We start from the raw sequence: 12,741 nt of genomic DNA, 5'->3' as shown, positions 1-12,741 counted from the left end.
GGGGAGGTGCGGACATCGGGAATGTCCCTGCCCAGAGACCGCAGCCACTTCTAAGAGCTGCTTCAGACAGGTCTGGAGTGAGTTTCACTGGTAAATGGGGATAAGATGCCTGCACCCAGCAGAAGAGGGCTCAAAAGGGAGGTTTGTTAACTTAGACTCATTCTGACCCTGACCCCAGGGCAATCTCAGGCTTTACTTTCCAAAGGAAACCTCGACCCTTGTCCCCAGGGTAGGGAAGCAGAGCCCCAGACCTGGTATAGTTCCTCCTTGGTCACGTAAGGCTTTCCCTCGGAGCTCAGGGCCCGGAAGGCGCTCTCGATCTCCTCGCTGGATTTGACGTTCTCCGTCTCACGGCTGATCATGAAAGCCATGTATTCTTGCAGGGAGACGTGGCCGTCCCTGGGGAGGAGCGAGTGCAGTGAGCAAGGGGGGCCTAGGAGGAGCCGAAGACAGAGCTGCCTCCAGCACCATCCCTAAAGCTCACCTGTTCGGATCCACAGTGTCTAGGATTGCCTCGAACTCGGGGTCTGGCTCCCCTTCCTCCACCATGGGCAGGTCATAACCCAGGGAGCGCAGGCAGGACTTGAACTCCTGGTGGTTCAGCCGGCCCGACTTGTCTTTGTCAAAGTGTCTGTAGTACAAATGGAGGACGGCTCAGCACCCAGGCCCCGGTGCTGAGCCCGCCTGCCCGGCAGGGGAGGCCATACTCACTTAAACATCATGCTGAATTCTTTGAGGGCCTCCTCAGTCACTCCTGTTGTGTTCCTAAAAGAACAGAATGGAGTTAAGGACCGGGCCTTCCACCCCATTTGGTAGGTGGCGCGTTCTGCTCCATCCCCATAAAATGGTGGGCGGGGGGGGGGGGGGGGGGACCTGCGGTCAGGTAGCCGAGACCCCCGCCTCCTCCCTTGCTGCCAGGCCTGGCTCAGGTACCTGGCCTGGATCTGCTGCTCCAGGTTGTGCTGCATGCGCATGCCCAGCTGGTCGAGCTGGTCCCACTGCTGGGCCAGGCCCACGGTGCTGTGCTCCGTGTACTTGTTGTCCAGGATCAGGGCCTCCTCCATGGCTGCCCCCAGGTCCTCGATCTTCTTGAGCTGACTTCTCATGGCTCGAATCTCCTGGTGCTTGCGCTAGAGAGGGGGAGGCAAAGGTGCAGGGGACAGGGGCTCTCGGCTTGGCGTCCAGGCCCAGGGGCCTGCTCAACAGCCCTCCTGGCCTGACGCCCACGGGGCCGTGCGGAATGGCAACGGCAGGATGGTGTGAAGTGAAATCCAACAGCCTCCGTTAAGGGAACGACTTCAGCGTCGGTCACAAGCCAAGAAAACTGTACACTAAGAACCAAAGGACTCTTTCGAGTAAGACACCCGGCGGCAACCCTCAAAGACAAATGACGGGGCTCGGGGCTGCTTTCTGCTAAGAGAAAAAGGGCACCTAACCAGCCTAGCTTCATGCCTGACTTGGAACCACATGGGCCTACTGGAGAAGGCTGCATAGAGGGTCTGAGCCTGGCCAGGAGCCGTAGGGGCACTTACTTTGGTAGCTTCCAGCTGGGATTCCAGGGTCCCCGATTCTTCCACCATGCAGGACCTAAACACAGAAGCACAGTGAAGCAGGAGGACCTGAATGGGAGCTTGAATTAACTATCCCCAGTTAACAGTACCTGCTATCTTGATTTTTTTCTTTTGGAATTCCTTTTAAGAACACGAAACGTGCTATTGGCAATCTTTTTCTAAGTGGCCCTGGGAGCCATGGAGGGCAGGTAGTATTTCTTCTGTTTCAGAGACTGCCAGCCGGTGCCCCAAGGTGTTGAGTCACCTGCCCAGGGCCACCTGGTGGGCCACGGCTAAGCCCCACCCATCCTGCTTCCAGGCTAGGACCCTTTCTCATGTGGCTCCTCAGGCCCAGCCAGGCTGTGACATGGCACCTGACCCAAGCTAGGCCCTCAAGGGGCACCTTAGGAACTGCGTCGAAATCCCCTCAGGAGATGACAGAGGGGCTGCAGGCCTGACAGCCTCTGCAGTCACTGGGGAGAAAGCCACTCTGTGCGACCCTGCCTCCTGCTACCCAGGAGACCTTCAGGAGGAGGAGGCTGACAAAAGGAGAGCCACCCCCTAGAAATCCCTGGGGCCTCTTGCAGGTTCCTGAGGAGGGGAGCCACATTCTAGGTGTGACAGCAGTGGAGGAGATGCAGAGGACCCCTCAGACACGAAGGCGGGGTGCTAAGAGATCATGACCAGATACGGGTTTTGAAAGGGATTCTAATTCTGCCCAAAGGGGAGAGGTGGCTGTGATCAGGCTCCATGACACAAGGCCAGAGGCTTCCAGGGCCAAGTTCTGAACAGCAGGGAGCAGGGAGCCTCCATCTATCTGACATTACAGTGTGAGGTCACAGAAGGCCATCAGAGAACGAAGACAAGTTAGGGTTACGTGCGGGGACGAATCACACTGTGCGCATGTCCTTGGGGGGATTTTAGCCCAGCCTCCCCGGCACCCACGTGTGCCCCAACCTACCCTTTCAACACCCAGCGAGCCAGGCTTAGCTCTGAAATGTCCCCAAGTTCCTAGTGTTCGAGCAAGGCAAGGCACCAGGCTTCCTCCTACCCCAGCAGGTCAGACTCACAGTCACGCCATGTCCCCCAGAGAAAAGCAACACCCCCAGGACCCAGGGGCAGGAGGCTGGGTGCCGGTGCAGTGGGAGGAGGACAGACCCCTCCTTCCCAAGCGGCCGAGGGCGGTGGGTTAGTCAGAAAGCGGAGCCGCCTGGGGAAGTCAAGAGTGCATTGGTAAAACCACAGTGAGGTAAGAAGAGAAATAAGAGGAGAAAAACCTTCCAGACAGATCATCCCCAACTTCATACTGATAGACACGAATGACCCGACGATACGCTATGCTAGTCAAAGAAAAGAAACCAAATGAATACACCGAAGGCACGGGCAGGCAAGAGCAGACCGAGACAGACACGCGCCACAAGGCCCAAGCTGGCAGTGCACAGGCGGGGCAACCTGGCGCCCAGGCAGGGACCTGGTGGGGCTGCGCCGCCGGGGAGGACAGGCGGCCTCAGGGCAGCTCACACTGCGACCAAGCAAGACGGGACAGGGCTGGGGAGGAGCCACGTGGTAAGGGGAGCAACGGCACCCACGGAGACAAGACCAGATTGGCAGACACAGCCACAGGGCTGGGGAGGGGAGCGGACGTCAGGCGGCTAATCAACTCCAGCTAGAAGCTGCAACCCCTAAATCCTGACCCCCTCTGCCTCCAGCACGGGTAGCTGGGTCAGCTGGTACTGGACCTGTTTCTCCCATTACCATACTTAGACACCCCAACTCCCCGTCTGTAGAACCCCTGGAATGCTAGACTCAGCCACTGAGGTCCCCTCAACCCTGGCTTTACATGGGCCTGGGGGAGAATGCACAGGTGCTGGACCCAGGCAGAGGCTGAAGCCTCAAGGAGAGGCCCCTCCCAGTGCTGGGCGGGGCCACCCTGCTTCTCCCAGGGCTCCTCCCAAGCCCCGCCTCTCCACCTCCGGGAACCCAGGCACTTCTGCCTCCTCTGAAGGGGCAAATGATGCTACGCCCCTTCCCCTGGGAAAGCTGTGGTACGGGGCACTGGGGGAGGGGTCAGTGCACAGCTGGGAACTCACTGTACCAGCCGAAGCTCCTACTTCGTGACCATGACCCCCTAGGAGCTAAATCTGGTCCCACTGGACACAAGGGGAAAAGAGGCAGAAAAGAAGTCCAGTAAAATCCCAATGGCTGAACAAGCACTGGGATTCTCAGAGGCTTTGGACTCCAGCTCTGGCCCTCTGGCTTGGTCACATTCCCTCCCTGAAAGAGCCCTTGGAATCTGAACAGGAAGGTGGGAGTGGCTCCCCTCCCCAGACCGCAAGCTGTCAAGGACAGTGGGCTGTGAGGCAAGGCACGCACTCCTGGGAGGGGGATGGGGACAGAGGTGGGGCGAGGGCGGGACAGGGGAAGTGCAGCCCGCCTTGGGCAGCAAGGCCCATCCTGGGATCCTCTGCAAGCCAGGCCACAGGGGGACAGAGGGCAGGGGACAAGCACAGGAGACACGACCACACCACGAGCCCGGAGAAATAAGAAGACAATATTAACCCATCGAGGAGATACGTTCTGTGCAGATGGGATCCAAGCAGCCGCAAGACAAGGTGGTGTCCAGATAGCAGCAATCGGGAGGTGGGGGACAGAGAGAGACACAGGAAAGAAAAGAAAAACAAAAGCAAGAACATCAGTACCTACACTGCACACGACCCTGTATCGTGAGTCCCTGATGTGCTGCTTAGGACCGACTGCCCACCACGCACAGTCCCACCCAACCCAGGACACCCCACAACTTGACCTTTGGGAACTCCGCCCACCCCTCTGGCTGGAGCTGGCCCAGCGTATGCCCCTAACCCTTCCTTCCTCCCTCCCTCCCTCCGTCCGTCCCTCCCTCCCTCCCTCCCTTCCTGCCAGAGCGCCTCCGCCTGGCCTCCCCTCCGGGGTTGCCCACAGCGCGCCCTCCCCTGGAGCGGGGGATGGGGACAGGGAGCAGGGGCGACGGCACCTGGTCTCCTGGATCCACTGGTGAAACGCGTTGGCGTGCTGGGCGAACTCCTGCCGCAGTTTGTCGTTCTCCTCCTGCCGGCGCTGCTCCTTCTGCAGCTCCAGCTCCCGCTCCTAGGCCCAAGCGGAGGGGACGCCGTGTCACCGGTGCCCTCCTTCCGGGACTAGCTCCGGGGAGGGGTGGGGTGCCCTCGAGACGGACCAGAGGCCTCAGAATTTCAGTTTTCTGAAGCCGAGTATGACCAGAGACCATTGCGCTGGGAGGCAGGGAGGACTGGATGTTGACCTCAACCCAAAGAGGGAAGCTGGCGGACATCTAGGGAGCTCAGAACCCTCAGTTCCCTGGCTCCTCAGAAACCCCCCCCACCCACGAACTCCAGCAAGAGGTGAGGGGAAGGCACTGATGGTCGGCCTCGCGTGGGCTGCTGGCCAGCACCCGCTCCGGCTTCTGAAAGTGAGACCGACCCGCCAGCCCCCCAAGCCCCCGAGCTCGGGCTGACGGCTCTGGGCGGGGCGGCAGCGGCACCTTGATGATCTTCTGCAGGTTCCTCCACGTCTCCTCCAGGGCCTCCATGGTGAACCACGTGTAGGGGTTGGAGGCCACGCGGAAGCTCTTGATCTGGCGGTCCAGCTCGGCCAGCTGGCTGAAGTCGGCCTGCGCAGAGCTGAGGGATGAGCGGAAGGCGTCGTGGGCCTCCCGCAAGGCTCTGATCTCCTCCAGGGAGTTGCAGCGCACGGGGTCGGTCAGATCCTCCTCGGCGTTTTCAAACCAGCTGTTGAAGGCAGATGCCTTTTTGGCGAAGGTCAGGAAGAGGTCTTCCACCTGGGAGCAGAGCAGCCCAGCTCAGCACGGCCTCGAGGCTGCACGCGCCACGCTGGGGCCGGAGGCTGGGAAAGGCAGGTGTGCTTCTGGGCCGTCCGGGTGGAGCCGGTGCCCCCGCTTCTCCAAAGGCCTCCGACTTCCTCCCCTCGCTGCACATGAATGAGCGGCAGCCGCAGACGCAAAGGTCCCCTTCTGCTAGGTTCAAGCCGACCCCAGGCCGCATGCAGAACGTGTGTGCGGCCGGCGGGCTTGCCCTGCGCGCCGGGCCGGCTGGGCTCCGCGGGGGCCCCGCCGCTTACCTTGCGGAAGTGACCCTGCGCCTCCAGCAGCTTCTTCTTCCGGGTGGCCGAGTTGGCCAGAAGCTGGCTCCATCTCTTCATGAGGGAGGCGTGCCGGGCCTCGATGGCCTTTGACTGAATGTGCTTGGCGGCCAGCAGCTGATCTTTGAGGGCAGTGATGTTGGCGATGCCCTCCTGCTGGAAGGCCTGCAGGCCGGCGTCAAAAGTTTCCTGGAACAAGGAGCTAACGGTAAGCCAATCTGTAGGGTTGGCAGGGACGCTGGAACCCGCCCTTTCTGGGGGCCTCAGCGCGACGGCACCAGAGCCTGTCTGGCCAGCCGCCCAAGCCAGACTGTCGGCCCAGAGTCCCCACCTTCTCCTGACAGCCTCCTGCCCCACAGGCAGACTGAGGTGTGGCGCTCCCTCTACGTGCCCCGCTCGCCCCACTACCTCCGCCCGGAACGAGCGCCTGCCTCCCCACCTGACTGCCTGCAGTTTACCCTTGGTGACCTAGCTGAGCCGCTCCCCTCTGGGAAGACCTTCCCCATCAGCCCTGGCTTTCTGGCACCCGAGTCAGACACCGCTGGGGTGTTAAGTCCACAGCACACCCTGCCGTCGGGCCGGAGCACAGATGCCTGGTCTGGAAGCTCCCCGAGGACCAGAACCGCACCCTGCTCACTGCTGAGCCCTAGGGTGTTTCTCAGCGACAGCTGCAGAGCACCAGCCGCCTGCAAGGACACGCTATCTGCACACATTTCGGTCGGGCAACAAAGGGGCCAAGACTGACCTGTTTGGTAAGGAGGGTCTGCACGGAAGACAGGTCGCGGCCATAATCGTCCGTCTTCAGGCTGTTCTCCTTCTCACCTGAGAAACCAAAAACGAGAAATAGGCCAGCCTCCTTGGTACAGTGAGGTGAATTAAGAAAACCGAGGCACGGGGCGCCTGGGTGGCGCAGTCGGTTAAGCGTCCGACTTCAGCCAGGTCACGATCTCGCGGTCCGTGAGTTCGAGCCCCGCGTCAGGCTCTGGGCTGATGGCTCGGAGCCTGGAGCCTGTTTCCGATTCTGTGTCTCCCTCTCTCTCTGCCCCTCCCCCGTTCATGCTCTGTCTCTCTCTGTCCCAAAAATAAGATAAAAAACGTTGAAAAAAAAAAATTAAAAAAAAAAAAAAAAAGAAAAAAGAAAACCGAGGCACGCTGTCACCCTGTGGATGTTTAAATCCCAATAACGCTAACAGCGGTCTCCGACCCCATGTCAGCCGGTTCCCACCTCCCTGCAGCCAGGCCCGTTCTCTAGCCGGGCCGGGACGAGGTCCTTCCAGCTCATCCTGGATTGTGGTTCAATTGTCGCTTAAGTGACAGCAACCACCAGGGTCACACGGGTCCCAGAGTCTGGTCCCCTCTCGCCCAGGAGCCGGACTGCACCCTGGGCCCGGGCAGCTAGGGGACAGCGCAGCTGTGTGTCCGCTGCCGTGCCATTTTGTTTGTGCTGTGACGCCCGTCACTCCCTCCTGGGCTAAGGGTTTTTGCTTTGTTAACCCTTGTGCTGACCCACGGCCCCCACCCTCGGCCTCAGGACACGGTGTCTTCTCAGACACCCCTGCAACAGATCCGTTTCTTCTCTGTGCTGAGGAAACAGATGAGCTACGGCCCTGCACCAATCCTCCTGGCCGGGAGGACGAGAAACTTGGGGCCAGGCTGGACGGGCCAGCGCTCACTCACCGATCCAGGACTCCACCACGTCAGCCTTCCAGTTGAACTGAAGGAAGGCCGAGTTCTCATCAAGCTTTGCCTTCCTCTGGGCAGCGGCTTTCTCCAAGTCTGACACCTTCCCGTTCAAGCCCTTCATCTTTGAAGAGATGTTCTCCTCATGGTGATTGTTCTAGGCCACGGAGAGAAGGCACAGCCTGGTCAGCCTCACCCCCGGCCGCAGCCACCACACCCGTTCCCTCCCTGCCCGCGAAGGCCCTCCGGGCCGGTGAGGCGGGCCGTGCGCCCCGCTGCCCTCCTCCAGGGGGAGGGACGGCAGGAAAGGCTTCCCCACGGGCAACACGGAGTAAAAGCCTCGAAAGGGGAATGCTGGCAACTCCACTCACAGGAAGGAGTTCTGAAGAAACACTGAGGAATGTGCCGAAACGTCACGATGTATTCGTTTTTTTTTTTTTTTAAGTAAGGCTTCACACCCAGTGCAAAGCCTGAACTCATGACCTTGAGATCAAGACCTAAGCTGAGACCAAGGGATGAATGCTCAACCGACTGAGCCGCCCTCTAACGAGGGAACCCCTCGTTAGCATTCTTGATAGCAAAAATGGAGAAAAAGCACAGATACTTCCAACTTACTACACATCCAAGAAAACGGCTACTACACACAAGCAACAAAAACAACGTTCAGAGGGGCGCCCGGAGGGCCCCGTCGGTTCAGCATCGGACTCCAGCTCGGGTCATGATCTCACAGTTCATGAGATCGAGTCCCGCGTCGGGCTCTGTGCTGACGGCTCGGAGCCTGGAGCCTGCTTCGGATTCTGCGTCTTCCTCTCTCTCTGCCCCTCCCCTGCCTGCACACACTCTCTCTCTTTCTCTCTTAAAAATTAATATTAAAAAACAAATAAAAAAACCCAACGGTTCAGAAAAAGCGGACACTGACAATTCTTGGGCCCCAAACACTCAGATTCAGTCTTGGATAAACTGCATTTGAAACCATACACAAGTCAGCATAAAACGTAGAGAGAAACTCAGGGAGGAAACAAAGACTGTTGCTGACAGCAAAGCACCGGGCTCCGCTGGAAGGCTGCAGAATATTCGCAGTCACGGCCCAGGCCACAAGAACAGAGAACACGCAGCAGGGCTGCGTGCGCGTGGAGATCGTCTGCAGGTCTCATCTCTGTCCATACGTGGTACGTTTCTGAAATCAGCTTTCCTGTTAGTTTATCGGCTCATAAGCGCAAGGGAGAAAAGCTCTGCAGTGAGCACGGACTTGAACATACTGCTACCTCCTACGGACCGGATCCCTAGTCTCAACCCCAGGCTTGGAGCAAATCCTGTGACGAGAAATCTTATCTACTTGTTGCGTTTGCAACAGGAAGCTACAGCTGTTAAAAGGTACTTGTCTCGTGGTACTGAACATCTGTCACCGCACCTAAGTGATCGCGTCACTAAGTCGCGACCAATGGCAGCACCGCGCCTAGTCTGGAGCGCCAATACGCAAGTGACCTGACTTCACTGCTGGTGAGAAAGCCCAAGACCCCTCCCGTCTGCCCTCCCTCAAGGGCTGCCGGACTGAAATAAGCCTCGTGATTTTAACACATTTGTTTCTAAAACATCCTGGACGCAGCCAGGCTTCGCAGTGCGACGTACATCGACGGAACTGGACCTATCCTATCCAGGGGAGGCTGTACGTGTGGAAGAGTCAGGGAGGTGAGGCATGCAGACCTCGCTGGTGATCGATCCTTCTGGTGGCTTTATTTTTCTTGCATTTTCTAGTACTTCTGTAAAGAGCTCGTACCTCCCAAGAAAAACTAAGAGAGCCGCTACGTGGGAATGCCAATGTCGCAGAAAGACCATCAGGGATGCTTCTCTGCTTAACAAAGGCAGGGAATGTAAGTGTTGTAGAGTAACTTTACCAACTGGCTTCGGAAAGGGGGAGAACACCCGACCAGTCATATAACCCTTCTCTTCTTTATGGAATATGGGAATGGAATTGCTACCAGTCTCTATGCAAAAACCTTTCTTGGGGGAATATTCCAGCAGATGGACTTTGTGCGGGCATGCACCCCTCGTGTGGAAAATGAACATTTTACAGGCAGGCCAGGCTCACCTTCTTAACGAGGTCTTGTCCGTTACTGCAGACGTCATTCACACGGTCCTTGTGCACAGTGAAGTCTGTCTCAAAAGCTTCATGTTTCTTTAGTAAGCCCTGGAGTGGAAGCAGAAAGGCCAGCTGCTGAGGGCCTGGCATGTGCCAGAACCGGGCAGGGGGCACAGAGCACAGAGCTGTAAGCCACCTGACCTCACATGCGTCCCAGTCTAGCTGGAGGCTGAGAACACAGGGACCGATGTTAACAGGTAATCATAAAGGTGGTAAAACCACGATGTAGCAGGTAACTGGCAGTGCAGGCTGAGCTTGAGAAGGGACGTCAGGGAAGGCCTTACTGAAGGGGTTAACTCCTAATCAACCACTACAGCGTCCCTCTTCCCCTGACAAGACCACACAGAAAGCACTAAACCCAACACAAGCTTAAGACACACCCAACCAAATGGGGACTCTCAGGCTAAGGTTTCCCCTGGGTTCAGCTCCTAAACGACCTTCCAAGTCTCCCTCCCTCGGTACAAGTGAAGGGGCGGAAACAGGGCCTCTGCACGGGCCGGGACCACGCAGAAGACAGACAAACCCTTTCCTCCGTCTAAACCACCTGAATAGGACGCCCCCTCTGAGAACGTGGCTCGGGGGCTACCCAGACTCTTGGAAACGCAAACTCTGTCTCCACGGCTGGTGACCCAGATCCGGGAACTTCCGACCAGAACGTGTGGCTCCTCCCAGCAAGAGGGGAGGCGTTTATCCAGCCCGTGGCCCTGGCCTGCTTGCCACCATGTGGCGTGGATGGTGTCATGTGATGCCTGGGGCTAAGCCTCGAAGCTTCCACCTCTGCCACTTTGAATGCTGCCTATGGCAGCTGGGCAAGGCAGCTGGAGGGAGGCGAAAGGAAGGGAACAGAGATGTGCCAGCCGCGAGGGACACTGTCGTGGTTCCTTGGCCCACAGCCCCCGCCCCCGCCTTGGGGCTGTGTGAGGGGCCCCACTCGAAAGTGGTACAACCACGGAAAACAAGCCGCTGCTGCCTGTATGACTGTGAAACGGCCACAGCCGCCCGTGTGCTCAGGGTGTGGGCTTGCGTGTCCCCTGGAAACAAGGGCGTCCTAATCCCTGGCACCTATGAACGTGGAACTGAGGTCTCTGCAGATGCAGGTATAGCCAAGTTCACATGGGGTCACTGGGGCGGGACCTAATCCAGCAGGATTTGTGTCATTTAAGAGGGAAATTTGGGCACAGACACAGCCGGAGAGAAAGCCATGGGAAGACAGACACAGAAGGAAGAGCCACGTAAAACAAGCAGATGGCAATTATACTGCCACGAGCCAGCCAGGAATGCCAGGGAGAAGCTAGAAGAGGCAGGAATGAGCCTCCCCTAAAAGTTTCAGAGAATGAGGTTCTGATGCACCTTGATTTCAGCCTTCCAGCCTCCAGAACCACAGGCCCATAGATTCCTGCTGCTGTACGCCCCAAGCTGAGGGCCCCAGGGGACCAATGGGCACCAATAACCCGTGGAAACGGGGCCCCCTAACCGACCATGGGGCTCTGGTCACCAGGGCTGGCGGCCAGGGCAAATTTGTCCAGAGGGGCAGGGTCTCTCGCATGAGGTGGGAGGACTGAAACCAACCAGCGAGACCGTGACTGCTGGCCGAGAGCTCTCCCGGCGTGAACACAGCCACTGAACAAACCAGCAGGTGCCAGCTTCTCTGACCTGGATCGCAGCAAGAGTGTCTCCGTAATCCTCACTGGCTACCAGGGTCATTTTCTCATTGATCCAGGCTTCTTCCTCCTCCACGTTGGCTACAAACTGCTGATACTCCAAGGACTCCTCCAGCCGCTGGCCTCTAATTACAGGAAACGGAAAACAATCAGCCATTGCCGCTAACTTCAATCCTGATAGCTAACATCTGCTTACAAATATTCACACGTGCGGGACTTAAGTGGTTCCGTCAAGCCCTCTGCGTAATATGCAGCACAGATAGTGTTGTTCAAACGTGAAATTTGGGAACCACGTGCTGGGTTCAGATCCACATAATGGGACGAGCTGAGCACGGGCCTGTCGGAAGGGGCTCTGAATGAGCCAGCTGTGGTACTTGCACACCCAAGAAAAAGGTCCAGGCGGTGGCAGGAGGGCCCAGAAGCTCTGAGCCCGGCCTTGCACGCTGCACCCACATGCGGGACACGCGCGCCTTCCTCTGGCCGCTGACCTGGCTGCCGCCAGCTGCTTTAGCTCCTTCCAGTGCTCCACGAACTGGGCCAGACGCTGCTGAATCTCCTCCTTCCCAATGGTGTTGTCATCAGACAGCTTCTTCCCAGTGTCCAGGACACCCTGAAGGGCGAGAAGGATTAGATCAACAGCTATCATCTGCTTCTAGACGCATCCAGGAAAAACCTCAGCATCACATCCACAACTTTCTTCCAGGTTTGGAACGAGGGGTCATAAACACCGTAGGCCTCGGTGAAATGAATGAGAGCAAAAGATTTCTCTGCACGTCCCCAGGGCCCATGTAGTCCCCGCCATCGTCTCGGCCGGAAGAGGTCCCTCACCTGAATCGCAGGCTCGTGTGCAGCCAGTTCTGCCTCCAGCCGCTTGTGCTTCTTCCTCAGGTTCTGGACGCCTGTTAGGTCCCGGCCGTAGTCCTCGGAGCTCACCAGCAGCTTCTTCTCCCTGGACACAAACAGGCACTCTGCACCTCCCTGTCTTCAGCTGGACAGGTCGGTCGCGAGCCGTGAACCTACATACGCTACGATGTCCTCTGCCTACATTTATCCCTCTCTCCACAAAAATCCTTGCCAGTGTTCTGGGAGACGAAAGCCTCTATTTCCCAAACGAAGAGCGTCCACGTATGTATCTAGGAGCACCTACCCGCTGTCACCCTGTCAATCCTACTTCACCAAGTGTGCACACATCACACGTAGAAATACATAAAGATACGGATGGAATTTTTTAAGGAAGCGAGGAACAGGAGACAGGATTTTGTCCTTAAATGACGGTGTGTTTACATAAAGCTACAGCAACTTTGTGACAGGGTAGGAATGACAAACAAAATCCTTCCTTCAAGGACTGATCCTGCTGGGCGATCAGGCTGTCGTCTCCGGAGGGGCAGTGGCCAAGTTCCCCAGGGATCCCAGCGCAGCTGTGAGGTGCTGCCACCACCCAGAGGCCGTCGATGACCCTGTCACAGCACACCTGGGTGCCAGGAGAGGCCTGGCACGTTCTGCCCCACTTCCCCGGAGAGGGTGAGACCTCGTGGCCTGGCGCTCCGGACGCCCGCCC

The 12,741-nt window shown here is 58.0% G+C and overlaps 1 protein-coding gene across 13 annotated transcripts in view; it reads right to left on the bottom strand.

Annotated features, from left to right (window-relative positions):
• Positions 1–12,741, bottom strand: part of SPTAN1 (spectrin alpha, non-erythrocytic 1) — a 59,229-nt gene that overhangs the window by 513 nt on the left and 45,975 nt on the right. For 5 of the 13 annotated variants that reach the window (XM_078436419.2, XM_078436408.2, XM_078436409.2 and 2 more), the window contains 16 exons: positions 12,012–12,132; positions 11,672–11,793; positions 11,176–11,308; positions 9,472–9,570; positions 7,380–7,539; positions 6,448–6,524; positions 5,682–5,891; positions 5,086–5,382; positions 4,561–4,673; positions 4,110–4,127; positions 2,828–2,890; positions 1,533–1,587; positions 934–1,130; positions 712–765; positions 485–631; positions 252–399 (listed from right to left, as the gene is read on the bottom strand). In XM_078436419.2, the coding sequence (XP_078292545.1) occupies positions 252–399; positions 485–631; positions 712–765; positions 934–1,130; positions 1,533–1,587; positions 2,828–2,890; positions 4,110–4,127; positions 4,561–4,673; positions 5,086–5,382; positions 5,682–5,891; positions 6,448–6,524; positions 7,380–7,539; positions 9,472–9,570; positions 11,176–11,308; positions 11,672–11,793; positions 12,012–12,132 (2,014 nt within the window). The remainder of the gene's footprint in view (positions 1–251; positions 400–484; positions 632–711; positions 766–933; positions 1,131–1,532; positions 1,588–2,827; positions 2,891–4,109; positions 4,128–4,560; positions 4,674–5,085; positions 5,383–5,681; positions 5,892–6,447; positions 6,525–7,379; positions 7,540–9,471; positions 9,571–11,175; positions 11,309–11,671; positions 11,794–12,011; positions 12,133–12,741) is intronic. The other 8 variants (XM_078436420.2, XM_078436412.2, XM_078436415.2 and 5 more) reach the window with 2 other exon arrangements.

The sequence above is a fragment of the Panthera onca genome, chromosome D4 (genome assembly GCF_046562875.1).
Source record: "Panthera onca isolate mPanOnc1 chromosome D4, mPanOnc1 haplotype 2, whole genome shotgun sequence".
NCBI lineage: Eukaryota > Metazoa > Chordata > Mammalia > Carnivora > Felidae > Panthera > Panthera onca.
Note: the sequence above shows the minus strand (reverse complement) of the source record. Positions and strands in the feature narration are given on the sequence as shown.